Source organism: Pomacea canaliculata, linkage group LG7, assembly GCF_003073045.1.
Source record: "Pomacea canaliculata isolate SZHN2017 linkage group LG7, ASM307304v1, whole genome shotgun sequence".
NCBI lineage: Eukaryota > Metazoa > Mollusca > Gastropoda > Architaenioglossa > Ampullariidae > Pomacea > Pomacea canaliculata.
The window spans coordinates 17,460,492-17,482,314 of NC_037596.1; the positions used below are offsets into that span (position 1 = coordinate 17,460,492).

The 21,823-nt window shown below is 42.4% G+C and overlaps 1 protein-coding gene across 2 annotated transcripts; it reads right to left on the reverse strand.

Annotated features, from left to right (window-relative positions):
- Nucleotides 1-7,142: 7,142 nt before the first annotated feature.
- On the reverse strand, nt 7,143-13,594 carry LOC112567887. Of its 2 annotated transcripts, none has more exons than XM_025244760.1 (3): nt 13,557-13,594; nt 8,476-8,831; nt 7,143-7,498 (listed from the first exon to the last, which is right to left on the reverse strand). In XM_025244760.1, exons 1-3 carry the CDS (start codon nt 13,589-13,591, stop codon nt 7,158-7,160), a joined length of 732 nt encoding a protein of 243 aa, XP_025100545.1. In that variant the 5' UTR covers nt 13,592-13,594; the 3' UTR covers nt 7,143-7,157. The 2 variants fall into 2 exon arrangements, with proteins under 2 accessions (XP_025100545.1, XP_025100544.1); XM_025244759.1 differs by lacking the exon at nt 13,557-13,594 and adding an exon at nt 9,732-9,934.
- Nucleotides 13,595-21,823: the final 8,229 nt, after the last annotated feature.

Consider the following 21,823-nt stretch of genomic DNA (forward strand, 5'->3'; position numbering starts at 1 on the left):
ATCATGAGCAAGACACAGCAGAGTATGAAGCAGAACTTGCTTGTCTCAACTCAGTCATTTAATGTTTCATATCCACACAGGTCAAACAAAACAGCCATAAAAACATATTCTCTGTCTGGGAATTGTTTAGATAATCAAGCCGTTATCTCGAGTTTCTGAACAGGATGTATGACAGGACATGTAGCAGCGAAGAAGTTCATTGTTGTCCACAGGTTCGTCTTATCGCCCTGATAGAGGCTGAGGCCTGTCATAGACAGACACAGATGGACCGTCGTCTGTCGCCTCTCCTAACGTGTACTCGCGGAATCTGGCGTCTCGTACGCTGATGCTCTCCGTCGCGTAGTGGGTGGCTCCTCAGGAATATCTTCTATTTCAAGTTCCATGTCTTACTCAGCAGCAGTCATAAAACGACCATCCACCTCTGTGTCCATCCAGATAGATATAACATGGGTAGCTTCAGAAGGTCCTGTCCCTATATCTCAATTTATGCCTCCTCCTCCTCCTCCTCCTCCTCCTCCTCCTCCTCCTCCTCCTCCAAGCTGTGGTGGCACCCACTCATCACAGAAATTTCAAGCATCCCAAGCCACACAAGCATCACAGTCAAAGCATTCCACTTCATCAATCAGAAACACTGCCCGCCAGCGAACACGCAACACAAAATCGCCAAGAAACAAGAATACCACACCGCAGACAGACAAGAACACAGAAACAAAACAAAAATCACAAAAAACTCCTATTACATCAAGGACCACCACAGCAGCACCTATCCCTATTCTAAATCGTTATAGGAGATAGATATGAATGAGCGACACTTAATGTCGCATTCTCCCGCCGTCCCCTGCCTTCATCCGCTTCTTCTCCTTCAATTACTATGGAGCGGTCTACATCTCTTCCTCATAGATAACTCATGTCTATAATCCTTCAATGGAACTGTCGAGGGATTCGAGCAAACTTTGAAGAACTTCGATGCCTAGCATCTCGTATTTCTCGTGATATCATAGCACTGCAGGAGACTCTTCTCCTACCTGCCAACTCATTCTCCTTCAAAGGCTATCGAGTTTTAAGTCAAGACTCACAAACTGATGTACCCTCAGGTGGGACTGCTCTTCTTATTCGTTCTAACCTTTTATTTAGCCAGTTACCACTCACCACTCCTCTTCAAGCTGTTGCTGCCCGAGTTTCCCTGGACAAGACTATTACTGTCTGCTGTTTATCTCCCTCCTTTAGCCGTCCTTATAATAGCACAGAGTAAGCAATAGACTTATCAGTGGTCAGCCAGCACTTTTATTAGACTTTAAATGGGCTGTACACGACGACCTGTGTGGCAGTGACCATTTCCCTATAATATTAAAATTTAAAAATAGTCTGGAGCGGGACAATAATCTTAATAGAGGCGGGTAGAATTTTGCTAAAACGGATTGGCCTGCTTTTCAGACCATCTGCTCCACCCTCCTTCTCCGAAACTCCACTTTTAATTTTGAGGTTGGGGACTTTGGCAACGATCCTATGTTACATCCTGCCAAAGTCTTCACCTCAATTTTGACTGAAATTGCATCAGAGACAATCCCTACACGGAGTCATCAAAATAACCACCCACAGGTGCCTTGGTTCACAGAGGAATGTAGGGTGGCCCAGCGCGCTAGAAAGAAGGCCCAGCGCCTAGCTTTTTGGCAATCTACTATTGAAAACATTCTAAATTTTAAAAGAAGTAGAGCTCATGCTCGATTTATTTTTAAACAAGCAAGAAAACTTGCGTGGCAAAGGTTTGTGTCTTCACTGTCCTCCCGTACCACTTCCCAAGCGGTGTGGGCGGCCGTAAGGAAGATAAAGGGAAGGTTTCAGGCTAGCTCGATAGGCCATCTGCGGGTTGGAAAGAAAGTTCTCACAGAGATATGAGATGTCGCTAATTCCTTAGAATCCACCATTGCTCTCAACTCCTGATCTTCACACTACTCTTCAGATTTCCAACGATTGAAAACTACTCAGGAATCTTTTGGCTGTGACTTTTCTTCCGATAACTCCGAAAAGTACAATTTTCCTTTTTCTATTTCTGAACTTTAACAGTTCCTTCAAAAGTGCAAAGACTCTGCACCAGGCCCAGACAACATTTCTTATCAACTGCTTACTAATCTTCCACAGGTCTCTATCCTTCTCCTTCTAGACATTTTTAACTTTATTTGGGTATCCGGCTGTTTCCCTCCCTCGTGGAGAGAGGCAGTTGTGGTACCCATCTCAAAACCTGGTATGGATACCTCTGATCCAAACTCTTACCGTCCTATCACTATCAATAGTTGTCTGTGTAAAACTCTAGAACGAACGGTGAATGCTCGGCTCACCTGGCATCTCGAATCTCAAGGTCTATTCTACAACCTGCAGTGTGGCTTCAGAAAACACCGCAGCACCCTGGACCACTTGGTCCGTTTTGAAACCTTTGTCATGGCTGCGTTTGTCGGCAAAGAACATGTTATAGGGGTGTTTGATTTGGAGAGGGCATAAGACACTACCTGGAAGCAAGGTATTCTGCTGGACCTCCATGCCCTTGGCTTCCGGGGTCGTATGCCACTCTTCATCAAAAATTTTCTCTCACATCGCCTCTTTCAAGTAAGAGTGGGATCTATTTTGTCTGATCCTCGGGAACAGGAAATGGGCGTCCCTCAGGACAGCATTCTTTCTCCAACTCTTTTCAATATAAAAATTGACTCCATCTTGAAACATGTTTGTCCAGCTTTGGAGGCCTCGTTATATGTAGATGACTTTGCTCTCTGAATTCGAGGCCGTTCCCTACCATGCCTCGAGAGCCGTCTGCAACTATGTGTAAATGCTGTACAAATGTGGGTGACAGAAAATGGCTTCCAATTTTCTCCTACGAAGTCAGTATGCATTTACTTTTGTAAAATGAGAGGTTTGTTTCCAAACCCGTCTATTTCTGTCAACGGCACGGTACTCAAAGTGGTCCAGGAAGTAATATTCCTTGGGGTCATCTTTGACCGTGAACTGTCCTTTCTATCTCATATTAAATCTCTCGCCTTTCATGCCAAAAAGCTTTGGACATTCTTAGAGTGGTTGGCCATGTCAACTGGGGGGCGGATCGCACGGTCCTGCTGCGTCTGTATCGTGCCGTGTTCCGCTCCAAGCTAGACTACGGATCCATCATCTATGGCTCTGCTCGAGAGTCCTACCTTAAAATTCTCGATCCAATTCATCATCAAGGGCTCCGCATTTGTTTGGGTGCCTTCCGCACCACTCCTGTACAAAGTTTGTACGCAGAAGCTGGTGAGCCTCCACTTTCTCTCCGTCGTCTGAAACTCATGCTATCCTATGTCTGTCGATTGAAAGCTCATCCTGGAAACCCTGCGTACCGTGCTGTTTTCAGACCTCAGCGTGCTGCCCTGTATGCCATTCGTACCAAGGAGCAAAAGCCTTTATCACTCCGAATAACACCTCACTTACAAGCTGCCGGAGTAGATATTCAACAGGTAGAACCTCTCTAAGGCGGCCCGGTGGCGCAACGGTTAGCGCTGTTAGCGCCTGTCACCAATACAGTGAAGGTTGGCTGCCCTGAGTTCATTTCTCATCTCGGGCATGCTGTTCTTTCTCTGCACGTGGCATCTGTTTACAGGGCTGGCCGCCCTCCGCCAAGGACGGTCCCAAGCCCGGCTGAAAAAGGAGGAGGGTTGGGCGTGGGGCCAGCACCCCCACCCCGTAAAAACAAATCCTTGCTACCGAAACATCGACAACAGTTAAGACTGTAGTCGATGGCCTATGCCCCAGGAGGGGTGAAAGGGCCTAAAAAAAAAAAAAAAAAAAAAAAAAAAAAAAGAACCTCTCTCACTGCTAAGAACTCCTCCTTGGACCCTTCCTATTCCAGAGATCCGTTTTGATCTTACAGCTTTCAAAAAAGGGGTTTAAATATTTAATTATCAAATATTTCTTAACTGTTAAATATTAAATATTTCTTAAATATTAAATATTTCTTAAATATTAAATATTTCTTAACTGTTCACTTAGAAAAACCTTAATTAAGGTTTCTATTGGCAATACCCTCCGTAGTTCCGTTTTCTCGCCCCTGTATGTCACAATGTTAAATCTGTATGTGTCATGAGGATTTATTGCACTCAGTCAGACTGTATTGATGTATGTAGGTGTGACAGCAAGAAACTTCCAACACACTCCAGCAAAAGCAGGAGCAGCCAGCAGATGTGCCACCCTTGTATAATCCACGAGCTTGTACAATGGCCACGGCTGTGTCACGTGGTCAGGGCTGTCTCTTCTCAACTTCCCTTGTCTGCCGTAGTCTGCTCTGTTGTCTCGGTTGGTATATTTAGTGCTTCCATCTTGAGGTGATTTCAGATTGGAGAGAGGGAGGGGGAAGTAACCATAGTGCCACCGGGAAACCACATCGCCAAACGCCGGCCTTCCGGCCTACAATCACTATGCCGGAAAAGAGAGAGAGAGAAAGAAACTAAGCAAACGGTTTCGTAGTTTTCGATTGCTTGATTGAGAATAATAAAACCCAGATTAACTAACATACCGGCAATGGTGAGGTATCCGTATGCTTATGTTTTATTTATTCTCCAGAATCGACTTGCTAATTAATATTCAGTTCTAATAATCTGTTGGTCTTTGTCACTAACCACTGGTGAATTCAATGTTTCTTGCTGTGTACCAAGCTTGTTCATGGTGTGCAGTGGCGTGGGAAGAGTTCGCCAGCACTGTAAAGCGACATGGTGGCGAATTGTGAAATCTTATCAGGAGTGTTGTGAAGATAAAAGAAAACCTTTTTTGTTTTCGAATAAAAATAGAGCTGAGCACAAAGTAGCTTGCTTCACTGCGGTTTCAACTGTATGTTGATTGCTTATAAAATTAGATAAACGTTTGACTGTTGTAGGTGTATCATTGCTAACGTCTATTGGCCATATATACAGAAACAAATACAGTTTGTAAAAAATTGTTAATGTAAGTGAATCTTAGAAATATGATATTATTGTAGATTATAATGAGTAAACTAAGCTTTAGCAAATCATATTTTTTAATTTTTATAATTGAAAGAATATGCAGTTGTTTGTCTTGTGTGTGTGTGTCTGTCCCACTATGTGTGCTAGTGTGTGTGTCTAGTGAGCTATATTAAGAAACCTGTATATAGAACAAATAATAATGCATTCATGCGCCGTCACACCAGCATCCTCACAATTTTCAGGCACTTACACTGTCAGCATAAAATCTTTATTGATTAAGATTTACTGTTACAAGGCACATTCTTTGATGTATATGTTTGTAAACAATGATACTTAACAGCATCAAGAGATCATAAGTATGCATCACTGGGCAATACTACAAAGAAAGTAAAATACGGTAGTAGTCCACACGAGCAAAATTTCATTACGGGCACTTGCACGTGCTCCACATCAACCATACTTTGCTTACTAATTCACTCTTTCACGCAGTTTACATGGAAACTTTTCTATCTTTGCAAAGTTCTGTTAATTTTAATATTTACAAAAAATTCATGACCTACTAAACAAAAAATAAGGCTTAATTCGAAATTTATGTGACATACTTAAAATCCACCAGTATACCAAATAAATATTTAAACAAAATCGATGCTCTCCAATGTATAGTATTTGCTCCCGTCTAAAACGACCGACTGTAAATAGCAAAATACTATCGTCCCCTCCTGCTCAAACTTACAGCTGCTTACAACTACAACTTAATAGTGGTAAGTGTCACAGACATAAAGTCTCAGGTACAAACTACTAAATCGTACCTACACAGAAGGTCTACATGTAATTATGTATTATTAGTAGTCATTCAAAAGTCTGATGTTAGAAAATAATGCATAAATATAAAGGTAGTTACAAATATTCAGTAATCACAAAAAGTGCGGTTAACGTGCATTTCTGGCAAGTTTCGGAGCACACGTGACGACTTTCCTTAAAAAAATGTGTTATGGCCGTTAACAAAATTAACATCACCACGCTCTTTAACACAAACGAGTTTTTCGCAAGGCAGAATGACTAGAACATGGTCTAAGGCACACACAACCTTTGTTCATAAATACTAGGCCATATGTCAGATACACTTTAAACAACATTAAAAGACTTACTAAAAGCTTTGTAAAATCATCACATTTCTTATCTTCCAGCAACTTTCAAGGGACGACAACCCACTTCTTTAAAAACATTGTATCTCACTATTCAAGCTAAACCCACTGGTTCTTTTGGTAATTGCCAAAGTTGTAAAACTATACTAATATATCTTAAACATTAGGTTTGACTTTATTTTTAAAATGTTAGGAAGCTTTTACGAATCTTTATTGTCGTCGTTTGCCGAGGTCAGGTTCCTCACTCAGACTAACACAGTGGAGCCACCTGCTGGTCTTGCAAGAAGTGTAGATTGTGAAAGGACTGACAGACACTTGTGAACATGAACTCGGTGGATAACAATTAAAAGTCTTTATTCATTTGAAAGTCGCGAAGTGTTCACTTCTTCTCGTTTAATCATTCATAAACCAAATTAGCAATAGAATCAACATCGTCTCCTGAGGAGAGTAGAAGGTAACTGTGAGAAAAATGACAAAATCACACGAGAATGGGTTTTATTATTTGAGTAACCAACTGGGCAGGTCACGTGAGGTTCGTCATTCTCAGATCTTGGAGACATGTTGACAGCTGCTCTGGAAAAATAACGGTTTGAAGGGAGGTCTGTACACGACTTAGTGTGACACAGTCTGTGTGTGAATTCATAAACAAATACAAGAAAAGAAATTACTGGAACATATTCAACAGTCCACTGCAGAAAAGAACAAGAAAGTTAATATTTAAAAAAACATTTTTGTCTTAAACGTTTTACTGCCACAGCCCGACACACAGTTACTGCTGCTCCTGGTGAGGTTGCAGCTACAGTGCATGTACTTTCTCGAATTGCTGATAAAAAAAGGAATTTTTTCCAAAAAGTTTAGTTTATGTGTGGTGTGCTATGTTGTAAAACGTATTTACATGCTGCAATAAAAGTGTCACCTCATCTGTGTGCATACGTATGATATTAAAGTTAACACTAGTTGTTGTGTAAAGAGAGACACCGACTGTTGTGAGTGCAATACACAACATGTATATAGAAATGTGTCATACACACGATGTGATGACACCCTTTAGTTTGTCCTAAGGAGAGACAATCACAAGTTGTGACGTACAGCGCGACATGGAGTAGAACCGGACTAACCCTAGATCCTCCAGACAGACGACGACTTTTCTCTCCAGACCACAAACACTAAATAAACTCGTCACCCACACCACGTCACTGCGGGCCGTGGCAACGTCGTCGATGTCATCGTCCTTCATCACCTGCACTGGGATACCCGCTTCTTTCAGTCCCTTCATCATACCCGAGTCGTCACTAATGTCATCCCAGTACAACACCAGCACGTCTCTCCACTGCAGGCAGGGCGGTGTTGTGCCGCCGTTGGTGGAGGTGACGGTCGTGGCTGTTGTCGTGACATTCTCTGTTAACATTCAAAGTCAGTTTCTACTGTTAGTTACTTGTCAGAGATACAGCGTACACACTGACAGACACATGGATATAAAAACGACGTAAAATAACAGTAACACGTGACTTACACAGTGAGCGTAATAATATATACATAATGATCATGATAATGTTTATTATAATAACAATGGCATCTTGATAACGCACTTTTCCGCCATTAGTTTTGATATAAGCAGTCAGCAATGTCCACGTAGATTATCAGACTCCACAGCACAATCACACTACAGGTAAACTCAATATGTTGTACACAAAGTAAACAACACAAACAACGGCGTTACACACAGCAACATTACAGGTGTCACACAGTCAAGAGGAGGTGAACAAAGATTCACCTGAATACTTCAGTTGTAGGCAACACGGGTAAGTATCCAGACACAAGATCACGTGACAGCAGCCTCAAACACATGGAGCAGACGACAGACAACCACCAATCCCTGATATCACAGTCATCGTCAGTCACATCGTTGAGATGATGAGGACACAAACATCTACTCTACAGACAGTGCAGCCATGAGGCACAGGTCCGCACATCACACAATGGAGAACTGAGTGGTTAGCAGTGCCAAACATGGATTGTCAGTGAAGTAGACACAAGTAATACAAATGATGAAATGGTGTAACACATGGCAAGATGGCGCAGATGTTACAGTTAAATAAAAATGTCATAGAAAACTGAGACACGTTGTAAAGATACAGAAACCGATTTAGAAACCTGGGTAATGATGTCACAATTTCACAGATGACCAATCCACACAAACCATGGTTCAGATAAAAGGTCAAAGAGGACATGGTATGAAGAGCTGTCACCCTGTAGGTAGTTAGACAAACAACATCTGACATTCATCTTCACAAGACTGTTTCTCACCTGCTTGTTATTTATCACACGGTGTTTATCTGTCAACAGACGTTACACTACACAATACACACACCTACCTGTAACACCAACACGGAGACTGTGTAGGAAGCTGGCCACGTCACGACCGCACGTCACACAGTCACCTGGCAAGCGACCTGAGTGACCTTGACCTCGGTGATACAGTCGTGTGACTGGCGGGCCGTCTGTGTGGTCGGGTACAGCTCGCTCACTGTATGGCTTGACAGTACGGTCCATAGTGAAACTCAAGTCCTGCTCGACTTCCCTGACGACGGCTGGAGGAGAGCGGAGTGGTCTGGTTAAATATTCCACTTGCCAGCCAGCGTGTGCGTGTTCATGGTAACAACTCGCCGCCCAAAGATGGAGATCAGGAACTTGTCTCCGCAGCTTGTCACACACAGTGTGGAAGTATGACCTGTGACAGACATTAGTGTTGCTATAGTTACCGTCACACACAGCTTCCCGCTGGTCAAAGGTCGTGGAGCGCACAAACATCACAAGTGTTCAATTCCTGTCAAAGTATTTTGTGAAGTTTCATGAACAGAAATATCACTTTAATTGACAAGAAAGTCACGTGTTCAGAGTATGTCTGTGTTGTGTGACTAGACAGTAATTGTGTAACACGTTGATGTCAAGGGGAGGCTACTTGTATACTAAGCTCACTGACACTGTACATAATAATGTGTGTGAATAGCGGTGAATGCTGTGGTTGTGTGTGTAGATATGTATACATGCATGAGGGAGGGAGGCAAGAGAGAGTATATGTCTGTTGTCTGACACAGAATGTGTAAGTATACACGTAAATGTATTTTGTACAAATAAAATTAAGTAACTGACAAGCATTAACGTTTGTTACTGAAAATAATTTTGTACAGATGTACGAAACTGATGTGTAAGGACTAGTTACATCTTCTTCAGCACGTACAGGGAAGGAAGATGATAAAGAAATTGTGGTGTAAACTAAAAAAAATATATTTTACTTTCTGTGTTTATGTGGTCTATGGGAGAAAGAGGATGGGAGGGTGAAACTGATTTCCAAGATATGTAGTAAATATAGTTGTATTAAATATGTCACTTATAACAGTAATTCTACCTAAAATATATATATATTTATATAACATTCAAAGTTCTTAAGATGCAAGTTTTCTTTGCCAATTTTAAGTAATAATGTATTAAATGCTCATTTAGTATTATTAGCAGGTGTTTCTTTCATTGAGGAAATATCACCTGTTAGACACCTGGTGGTGATTATAAGATCACAGCGAGCGACATCTACCTGTGTGTCTATCATCACATCACACGATGTACTACTCACCCGCTCACTTCATCAGCGATGACGTACAACGACCCTCCTCTTGCTGCCTGTGACAAGTCGTTGATGGCCTTCTCCTTGTCTTCACAGTTATCATACAGCAGCAGGTGAGGCTGACCGATGGATACACCTGCTGACTGTTGTGTCTTTACTGTCTGCAGCAACAGGTGATACAACATGATGCTCGCTGCACGACTCCCCCAGCAAGTACTGACAACGTAGACGTGGTGACCACATCGCAGCCACTGTATGGCCATCAGCAGCAGCACCACAGTTTTACCTGTACCGGGCGGTCCGGCCACAAAGAGTCTGGGAGGCGCCGTGTGTAGCAGGTGAAGTTGCTCCGGGAAGAGTGTGATGACAGCAGTATAGCACTGTCCTGTCCACCACACGACCTGACCCAGGGTCTTGACACTCACACGTGGAGGACATGTACATGGCACAGTCACTGTTGTCGCCGGACCACAGAATCTGGTACAGTCACATCAATTGATGTCTTTTACAAATACTATTACTATTATTTTACAATTAATAACAAGTTAATTGTTAACTGTATTTCATTTTCCCCCCAAAAGTGTATAACTTCTATTAAAACTAAAGAGACATTTTATTTTACTATCTAACTTATGTTAACTGAAGAAACTTTCTAAAGTTTTCTTCTATAACGGACACAATGATCTGCTCCAAATTAAGTATTGAAGTACTCCACCACAATGCAAAACAGCATAATACAATTTTTTAAGGTAAAATGTGTTTCAAGTTAAAGAAGTTTACAGAAAGCAGTTAGTGAGCTGGTAGAAAAAGAGTATTTAGAAAAAACAAGAGAATAATTATAACACTGTGACAATGGTTCGCCTCTGGCAAACAGTCGGACTTACAACATCTTTATTTTTTGGTTGAACCTGAAACTACATCAGTGGATGAATACAGGTTTGATGAGCTACATATGCGGTGTAAACGCACTTCTTCCGTGAAAATTATTCCTAACACCCTTTCCCACCATCTAACTAATTTCTATATCTACACAAAAGGTCAGGTCAGGTCAGGTCAGTCCCATGCCCGGTCCGGGCGTAGGGGGGACCGTCCGGCAGCAGCAACAGACAGAATTTTCCACCCGGTCCTGTCTTGAGCAGATGAGAGCAGGTCTGGCATCTCGCGTTCGGTCCATTCTTTGATGTTGGTGACCCAGCTTTTCCTCGGACGACCACGACGACGGCTCCCTTCGAGGGTTCCTTGTAGGATCGTCTTGGACAGGGTGTTGTGGCGGGTGACGTGACCGAACCAGGCGAGCTTGCGCCGCTTCACTGTTGCCAGAAGGGGCTCATGTGGGCCCACGAGGGAGGTTACGGTGCTCCGTACGTATGCGTTGGTCTTGTGTTCGCGGTACGAGATGCGGAGCAGCTTTCTCAGGCACTTGTTCTCAAAGGCCTGGAGCTTCTTTTCCGTTGCGGCAAGCAGCGTCCAAGTCTCGCAGCCGTAGAGTAGGATTGACACTACGAGGGACTTGTACAGCCTGTGCTTGGTACTGAAGCTGATTGAGTTGCTTCGCCAGATCCTATCCAGCCTGGACATTGCGGATGTTGCCATACCAATCCTGATACGGATCTCTGCTGTACAGCAACCATCTCTAGTCAGGGTGGCACCCAAATACTTGAAGCTGTTGACCTCCTCCAGTTTCTGGCCGTTCATGACGATGTTGCTGCTGCTGTCGGTGGTGGAAATAATCATTACTTTGCTTTTTTCTGAGCTTATTTCCATGCCATAGGCCCCCGCTCGCCTGGAGAGTCTGTCCGTCAAATCCTGAAGTTCGTTGTTACTGCCTGCCATGAGGTCAATGTCAGCTGCAAAGCGGAGGTTGCACAGGGGTCTGCCACCAATGGAGATTGAGGTAAGGTGGTTGTGGAGGGTGTCTTGCATGATTTTTTCAAGGAAGATGTTAAAAAGGATGGGAGAGAGTAGGCACCCTTGACGGACCCCGATCGTCATCCCGAAGAACTCGCCTAGGTGGTTGTTGAGTAGTAATGCGCTGGAGGCGTTCTTGTAGAGTGCTGCTACCATCTGGATCAGTCCCTCCTCTATGTTGAATGATCTCATGACCTGCCAGAGTCCATCGTGCCAGACACGATCAAAAGCTTTTTTGAAATCGATGAAGTTATGGTATAGTTCACGTTGATGCTCCAGGTGTTTTTCTATCATAACACGGCAGTGAAAGATCTGTTCTACCGTGCTTCTTCCAGCCCTGAAGCCAGCCTGTTCTTCTGCCAGCAGTTCCTCTGCAATAGGTTTTAAGCGGTTGAGGATGATTCTGAGCATTACTTTGCTTGGGTGACTTATCAGACTGATGGTTCTGTAGTTCTGGCACTGCCTCAGGTTCCTTTCTTAGGGAGTGGGATGATGATAGACTGAGCCCATTCTTTTGGCCATTTCTTTTCTTCCCATATCTTTTGACACAGTGTGGTGAAGGCCTTGGTTGTTGCGTCTCCTCCATGCTTCAGCAGCTCAGCAGGTACGTTGTCCACACCAGGTGACTTTCCTCCCTTCAGACTGTGCATAGCTTCTCTCACCTCATCAGTGAGGACTGGCAGGTCTTCAGCCTCTCTTGTCCCAGTCTGGTGATGCTGGAGAATGCTGGTGTCTGGCTCGATCTTGTAGTTGTACAAGTCTTGGCAATATTCAGTCCAACGACTTAGTACAGCAGCGTTTTCCATAAGGAGCTGTCCGGCGCTGTCTTCGATGACTGTGGCTGGTCGCTGCTGAGTCTTGGTGAGGGCCTTCAATGTTTCATATGCCTTCTTGCTGTCTCCGCTTGCCATGCCTATTTCCACGCTGCAACACTGGTCTTCGATCCAATCTTCTTTTGCCTCCTTCATCCTTGTTCTGATCTGCTGGTTGACAAGTCTGTACTTGTCTGCTGACGTCGGGTCTCGACCTCTCCCTCTCTTCAAGGCTCTCCTTTCGTCGCAAAGATCAAGGATGTCGTCTGTCACCCAGGGTTGTTTGCGCTTCCTCTGCTTCCCAGCACTTCGTCTGCAGTAGAGAGTAGCACCTCTTTGATACTTCCAGCAAGGGTGTCTATGTCGCAGTCTAAAGTAGTCAGGGCTGCAAATTTGCCCCCCACCTGGGCCTGGAAGATCCTCTCTGTGTCCGGATCTTTGAGCTTCTCAAGGTTGAATCGGATGCGAGGGCTCTTGTTGTTGTCACGTCTCAACTTCAGTTTCAACTTGAGGCTAGTGAGGACGAGGTTGTGGTCGCTGCCTATGTCAGCGCCAGGAAAGGACCTCAAAAGGTATTTGTCAACATATTCCTGTAAACAACAATAATGTAATCTGACGTTCATTTGTATTTTAGGATTACAACTGACTGCTGATAATGTTTACAAAGTAAAATGTAATAAAAAGGTGTGTCACTGAGGTCAGCAGGTGTTAGTGTAGTTATAGCGCGTGTCTCATTTACCAGCGTGTCTGCAAGTGAGGACTGTCGTATAATCTGTGAATAAAGTGTTGTTGGAAATCTTATCAACTGCAAAGACTCAGTTTCCTGTAGAGGTTGGCACCGTAGACTGAGGACCCACCAACATGCCATTGATTACGACATCGGCGTTAGGGACTTCTGCTTCGTCGCCAATCATCACATTTCCACATATCACCTGTAACATCTGGTAACACTTAACAAGCCCTGTTGAAGATAAAACTCTTACTTTTGAAATATAGTCTGTTGACGATTTGTCTGACGAGAACAGCGGCGTGAGCACTGATGTCACATCTAACATCGTACACGACAGGCTTAGACTGTGACAGTGTTGTGACTACACATTATTGTCATATTTACCTGGCTACCAGTGTCTTGTACAACTTAGATGTCATGTGACTGACAGGTCCAGCCCCAGCCACACGTCGCTGCCACCATTGTCCGAGTTCACTCAGCACGTGACTACTGACGTCACACGGGGTCTTGGGGTCAGACAACTGATCACAGCACAGACACAGACCTGGGATGTTGGAGGGATCTGTTGTTCCCAGACATCGACACAGGTCCTGTAGAGGATCCACATCATGTCATGCGACAAGAGTTAAATATAGAGATAGAAGATGAAAGTAAACTTAACGAAAATTAACTAACCCTCAACATTAAAGTATTAATTACAATTTAAATACGAATCAGTAGCTTAGAATGGCTCCTACAGGATCATAATGTTGTTAAAATAGATAGAACAGCTGTCTACATGCAATGACTTTATTGAAACAAATCGTGCTGAGATAGTGTGAAGACAACAATGTACACCAAAGAAGAAAAAATAAAGAAGAATTCGTTTATTTGCCAAGTAACACTACACTGGGAATTCGATTTGATAACGACCGCTACTTACACACAAACATTTGTGGATGCCGTTCCTAACACTGATATTGATAGACACCCCTTCCCCCAAACAATTATTTTCTCTTTTTTTTTATACATACAGATACACTATCACCACATTTCATTCTCATTCACATGCACTGTCCACATTATCGTTTTTTCTTCTATTAATAAAAAAAATTTGTTTACACATTTAGGTACTCTGTAAGGTATATTATAGAACACATGTAAGGCCACAGAAAAGTACTGAAACCTGAATGAGGAGGTTGCCACCGGAGATGGCCTGTTGAAGTTTACGAGTCGTGAGGTTGGGGAAGGCGATGACCTTAGTGACGGGCAGATCGGGAGCGATGTCGGACACCAGGTGAGACAACATGGCCTCCGCCTTGTCCAGCTGTGACACGGCGTTACTCAGTTTCTGTCTAATGTTGTTGTCTATGTCCTGCTGTGACTTGTTTAAATCTTTGATATTGTCACCCAATGCCTTCACCTCACAGACTACCAGTCCGTACTGTCGATGAATCAGAAGCACATCAAAGTCTCCCTGTTTCCAGTTGTGTGGTAGAGAAGGAGGAAGGTTGGAGGGTCGGGGTAGGTGGGTAGCGGCGGCAGCGTAACAAGGTTCACCAAGGTACTGTCCGAACTTAAGCTGAGTCAGTCCAACCATCACATCGCTGTTCTCTTCAAACATTTTCTGAAGACAGACACAAATCCGCTGCATGGCAGCATCGTCTCTGACATCACTGTCTTGAAGACAAGGAGGCTGAGATATGGACGGATGAGAAGCAGAAGATGAACTCGTCGGCACTTGGTTAGACTGACCAGCCTGTCCAGGTGCTGGTTCAAGGACCAGAACCTCCTGACCAGCAGCTGACTGTCTAGTCATGGGCACGCGGTTGACGTAGACAGGAGGCAGGAAGTAGGCGCGAGAGTCGAGATGAGGGAACGCGGCCTCCACCCACTGGAGCCAGAATGTCTGGGCCTGGTCTGGTAATGGGTCCTGTGTGAAGACCAGTGTGGTCAATTAAATAATAACTGCTTATTAAGTTACTTGCGGGTTTCTGTTATTTAATACAGGAGATGGCCCTTTGTATTCCTGTCATTCTGTAATGTTTTTTTTTTTATCTCCTTCTCTATAATGTGTTGCTCACTGTTCTAATATTTATTTGATTGTCAACAAACAAACCTTTAAACCAGTCTTCTGGCTGATGAGCCTGACTGCAGCCTCGATCTGAGAAGGGAGACCGCGGATGATAAGAATCTTCATACCTGGTACAGGTGAGGGGTTGGGGTCAAACTGTATGTCAGCGCCTGTGTTTTTCTTTACATCTTCCAGGGGGCGTGTGTTCACTTTAAAAAGAAATGATTGATTGCCAGTGAACATACACATTTCTCTAAATTAAAATACACAATTGCTTTTGAACATATAATTTTTTATTAGGAGGAGCTGTAACTTTTGATTACACTAATGACATTTTATAAAAAAAAATATTAACATCGAACACAGATCATCATTACTGTAGTCGTGGTCATAAAGCTGCTCATTATGATTATCATCATTATTATGTTTATCATTTCTGTCAGTTATCCGCCATTTTCATTGCTTTATCGACTATGATGTTTACTTGTGAATGCTTTTTCGCTACTTTTACTTTTTATCCTACTTTTTAAAAGTAAAGCATATTAAAAAATACCACCTACCTGTATCTGTAAGTATTGCCGCCTGTTCATCAGTCACAGCGTGTAGGTAAACTTTGACCCGACCATCGCCTCTACAACTCTGTCTACCACCTCCTCTTCTGGGTCGCTTACCCTGTGATAGTTATTACAGTGAGAGGAGAAGTGAACACCGGGTACATCACTGAGATGATAATGTACAGGATGACATTAAATATCTACACCAGCATTATACTAGTTTAAAGATGTTTTCATATAACAAAATTATGATGATAAAACTAGTTGAAGTACTGTAAGCGTGCAGGGAGGGAGAGTGGCTCACCTGACCAGACGACGGATGACCAGACATTGTTGACAGTGGTCTCCCCTGTACAGGACCAGCGTCTGCACCACGTGGTCTCCACTCTTGGGAAATGGTCTAATTGTGAATAAAATGTATGGGTACTGTCAAAATTTTTGAATTTCTGCATTAGAAATATGCATAATCTGTATTGAATCAATCTTTGTGCAGGAAAAATTTCCTTTAAACATAAACAAAATGCTTGAAATAAAAGGTGCAGGTGTATGGAGCATTGCTATGCTGTTACTGAAGCAGATCACCTCAATTTGAATTATTTTCCAGGTAATGGGTTGATTGTATGCATCTCAGTAATTGTAGTACTAGTACAGCACAAAACTCAGGTATGATGAAAACAATATATCAGAGTGTCAGGAGAACTAAGAAGTATGTTTTAGAAGAATACAAAGGTTTCTGAGACATTTGTAATCATTTGGTTGCCACATGTTAGTGGACAGTGATGGTGTTTTGCTTTCTTGGTGACACATTTAATCTCTCCTACTGGTCAGTTGACACTTCAAACGGGAGTGCTTGTGTCTGTGGGCTGCTGGGAAGTTTAGTACAGTTTACTCTCTTTGCATGTTTCTCAGTCTCTGTCTATGCTCTATTGTGTGTGCACCTTTCTTTTTGAATGCTGTACAGATGCACATTGTTCAATCCTAAACAAATTTTTGCAGTACTTCTTTTATAACGATAGCCGCCATTATGCGACGACACATGCAGGCTTTGGCAGTACTATGGCAGTACTATGGCAGTACTATGGCAGTACTATGGCAGTACTATGGCAGTACTATGGCAAGCTATGGCAGGCTATGGCAGGACTTTATCAGCAGTCGAACGGCAAACAAGAGCAACAGAACTGGACAGAAAACTTGTAAAGCAGCAGAATGTATTCGTAAAAAGCAAAGTACCCCAGAAAGCTGCTACTCTTGCCAGCTTTGTGGTCGCAACAACATTGCCAAGCACAGCACATCGTTCAGTGATGGTGAATTTGTCAGAATATCACAACACACTTTCCAACACTCGAGACTATGGCAGCCCAGATGATGTCAACTGAGAAATACACCAACATGATATCTACACTAGACAATGAATTTGCTCGTCGTGTTGCGGATTTCCAGAAACTTGCTGCTGAGTTTGAGATCTTGTCATCCCCGTTTACAACTGACTTTGAAAAGGTGCCGGATGGTCTACAGCTGGCATTGACTGACCTGCAGTGTGACTCTACCCTGAAAGAGAAATTCTAATCTGAAAGCATTGACAAATTGTATGCCTCACTGAATGAGTCTAAGTTTGCCAACCTGAGAAAGATCACATGAAACTACTTGTTCTGTTCGGGTCTACATACATTTGTGAGCAAACATTTTTGACCATGAACATTAACAAGACCAATCTGCGTTCCAACCTAACTGATGTTCACCTGCAGTCTTTACTGAGGTTGTCTATGTCCGACATGCAGCCAGAGTTCAAGCAACTTGTTGACAACTGTGATCGACCGCAGCTGTCTCATCGACTTCAGCAGCTATTGAAGTACATTCCGTTAACATCATTAAATACTGTTTTCAGTCTCTATGCTTTAAAATTAAAGTTTATGAGTTTACTTTAAACACGATTCCTTGCATAGGTAGATAAATACGCGATTAAGGTATTGATCCAGTAATCTGGCCCGCCAAGGACTTCATTTCCCCATATCCGGCCCGCCGACCGGAGAAGTTGCCCACCCCTGGTTTATAGGTTACTTTTTGCTTGTGAATTTTTTCAACAAAGCATTTTTTTTAATGCTTTGGGTTTCCTATTATAAGATGCATTATTGGTGGCGAAAACAAATAATAAAAAAAGCTCCACGGCCATTTTGTAAGCCTAGCCACAATGATAAAAAATAATTGTTTGTTTCCTCGGTTCCTGTTCTCTTTTAATTTCTTCCGATTTCTCACTTTATTATGTATATATTTAGAATATATAAAAAATAAAAGTATAAAACTACCTTTCCATAGATAATGGTAATAGCAGAGAGTGAGGATTATCTCACAAATCATATGGACACAGCACGTTCGTGTAAACAAAGCAAGTAAGTAAATAAACACATCAATAAGCTTGAGTATTCCAGATATGTTCGACATAAGATCAACAACCAACTACAATGTATAAAACGCTATGACAAATTCCTCTCTCACTGTCCTGCCTTCCCCAACCCTGTATAAAGCCATGTCGCTATTCCCAGCAGCTGCTTGACGAGGGAAAGTTTGCTGCGCCACACGGGTATCGAACCATGTGTCTCTCAGATCAGATGCCAGCGCTCTTAGCACTGTTTCCCCAGCTAGTGGAGACAATTACTGATTACTTAATAGTTGATTTCAGCACTGTGATAAACCCAATATACTTTCAGTACACTCAGTACTGCTAAGTACTGCTTACTTGTGATGACCTCAAACACACTCACAGCCTGTCTTCCTCCTCAGGCCACGATGGCGATGTTATCGCTGTACTGAAGTCTTTATCACATCAATGACAGAAGGAAATCAGTACTCACCTGTCCTGAAAAAAATTTTTCTCGCGCTTTGGCAGTGGAATAACTGAGTTATTTCTCTTTCTGTGGTCACGACGATGAAAGGCAAGATGGCGGAACTAAGAGCTGTGTACTCTGTTCTACAAGTGTTTCTCAATGTCCATCTACTTTATCGGACTTTCTCGAATCTCGAAATAATAGTTCAGGTTTGATGTCATATTCTATATGTTGTGGGCACGAGTGTACAGAAGTGTATTGTTCTATTTAAACAGAAATGTAAACTCAATGAATAAGGATGATAGATCAACATCCGGGTGTCTTCCGTTTTCTAATGAGTTTGACCGTTGGGACAGGATGTGCTCCTTGCTGGTTTCCTGTAGGCTTAGGCCCCAGTGACTAGATTGAAACACATGATGACTCGTTTGAAATGTAGGGACTTTTTAAGTACATAGTAGCTTACCAAATACCTCACATTGAATGAATAAGATTTAACTGCTGTTAATATATTTGTTTACACCGAGACTTGGCTGAAGGAGTCTGACAGTGACATCACTGACATGTCAGTTTGTTTGGTCATCCTATTCCCATGGACAGGTGTCCTACTATCACCAACAAATCTACCGGAGAAGGCGTGTGTTTTATATAAACTAACTGTACTGCAACACCGTTGTGGCCAGGGAACGACTGTGTACCCCGATGAAAAATCCGGCAAAGACTGGAAGACTGTTTTGCCCGGAACTCTCATTGCGATGTAAGAAACAGTTCATGTCTAGAAATGTGGGCATCGTATAAAATCTCTCTCCAGCCTGAACGATACATTAACCTCTACCAACTGAAATGTTTTAATGTAGCTTGCTGCTTATACCTGCTCTAGATGAGGAATATCTGATATAACAACAAATAAGCTAACGATACAGACATGATGTGGGCCCACGAGACATGTCCTCTATGTAAACTACAAACAGAAGATGATGCCCATGTACTCTTTCTGTAAAGCTCATACCAACATCAGAACATGCCCCACTGCAAGACCTACAGATCCTAACAGTGGGTCAGAGGTCATGGCAGATACTTCTAAGGCAGTGATGCCCAACCTATTTCGGCCTGCGGGCCATATCCATTTCGGACAGCCGTGTCGCGGGCCACTTCAACGCAAAAATACAAAAAAAAGAACATATATTATTTTTATTAGAAGCAAGTTGTACTTACCATTAATGATGTAGTAATTAGTGGGATATTTGAAGTTGTCTTGTTAAAATAAAAGTTAGAAATTGTCTGAAAATACATTTTAATCGAGGTACCCCAAGGCGATCCGTCCTGATTTCCACAGGAAAAAGACGAAATTCAAACGCTGTTTCGGTATTGCTTCCTTATCAGAACCCCATTGTTTTATACCTTTCTAGAAAGCCCGGAGTCTGTATTTTCAATCTCTTTAACGACTGATTCAAATATTAACCAATCAAAAGATCACTAATCCCCTGTGGAATGCGGCGTCCCTCGTTCTCAAACACTGGTTTCCTCCCAAGACGAAAATCAAGAATGAAATTCATCGGAAGATTGAGAGACGCCCCTACGTAGGGATAAATACTTCTTCTTCCGCTTTTTTCGTTTTTTTAGGTTTTCTTTATTACTAACATGCCGATTTCCTGTACTGTGGGCAGAAGCTTCGCGGGCCGTAGGTTGGGCATCCCTGGTCTAGTCAGACTGAGTTTTTTCCCTTGTTAATTCACTGTGTTGCTGTTTACCGTATTGGAGAATTTTTATCTGTACAGTTAAAAAAAAAAAACAACAATAAAACTACAGCATGAGAGCTTTTAAAGCGTCAGCCTCTCCTTCTTTTAGGTTTTTGAGGACTGTGGCAGCTTGAGCCTCTTTACTTCATTTATTTATTTCTCTACGCACATCCCTCTATTGTTATTATACTCCACATAAACTCTACTTACCTTGTCTATCTGTTTAATACATGTTTTCCTTATCAGTATGTGTATGTGAACCTACAATAATACTTATCTAACCTCGCTGGCCTAGCGACCAAGTCATCGTGCATTAAGGTCAGTGGTTCTGTTCTTAGAACAAGTTGTGAGTGAGCGACATGCGTTGTGACAATTAATTCTTTGTGCTGGACGGTTTGCAGCTGGGTTCTGTGAAATGACTATGAGACTGTAACACTACGACCATATATGTATAAACGCACATACACAAACACACACACACACAATTCTCTCGGCTCTTTCACAATCTGATACCACAAAACCTTAGACAGCTAAGCATACACCATTCTCAAAAACAAATTCAAGTTTCCAGAACTATTGGGCTGATCTGTGACCTATTAATGAAGAAGATAACTCATTCGAGGAGAGAATACTTGTGGCATCGTGAAAGAGAGTATATCATGTCTATCAAGTCTAATGGCCGTGAGATGCAGTACATCACAAACCTTTTTAAAATGAAGCCGCAAAGCAGTGCATGTGACGATGTACACTAATTTTTACATGACTTATTTTATGATAGAAATCTCTGATATACACCTTTAATCATACATGTTTACCGGCGCAGGGCTTCTGCTAAGGCTAAATTCTTTGGGGTCCCAGGCTAACTCTAAGGGGTCCCTTTACAAAGTTGAGAAGAAAAAAGTCAGGTCAGTAAATACCACCTCCGACAAGCCCCACTACCATCATACAGAGAAACCGCTACATTCTATTATCAGGTAGTTGTATTGTAAGAAAAACATGATCTTGTAGTATGTATGGTAAGCAAATAAAAGAAAGAAAGAAATCTTTAAGTAGTTTTATTAGACCATGCGTACTATCAAAAAAAAAAGGACTGGCCCTATATGCATTGCTAATGTCTCTAGCAAAGACGACCAACATTTTTAAAACTAGTAAAACAATTACCAATGATAATTGGTGATAAACATCACTGATATTACTAACGGTAGTGACCGTTCAGTACATTTTCTAATTTTATCTTTAAATGCATTAGAACTCAAAGCTACCTTGCTTTTAATAATTTAAATTATTAGCTTAAGAATGTAATCGTTATTAGCTTTTTATTAGTTGTAATGCAGCTCCGCGTCTGAATGCAATGAAAAGCTAATTTAATAAAATATTGAAGAAAACTCTCCTTAGGCAATTGTGGCCAATGTCCTCCAAGATCCAGTGCCAGTTACAAAGTGGAACCATTCCTCACCAATGCAAAGTTCTGCTCAGAAAGGAAAGC

What these genes read in the sequence shown, in the direction of transcription:
- LOC112567887 (XM_025244759.1), bottom strand. Translation starts at nt 9,907, where the DNA reads ATGTTGTATCACCTGTTGCTGCAGACAGTAAAGACACAACAGTCAGCA. An exon ending in ATCGCTGATGAAGTGAGCGG is followed by an intron (nt 8,832 to 9,731) that starts GTGAGTAGTACA and finishes TGTCTGTCACAG; the next exon opens with GTCATACTTCCACACTGTGT. An exon ending in TCTCCGTGTTGGTGTTACAG is followed by an intron (nt 7,499 to 8,475) that starts GTAGGTGTGTGT and finishes GAATGTTAACAG; the next exon opens with AGAATGTCACGACAACAGCC.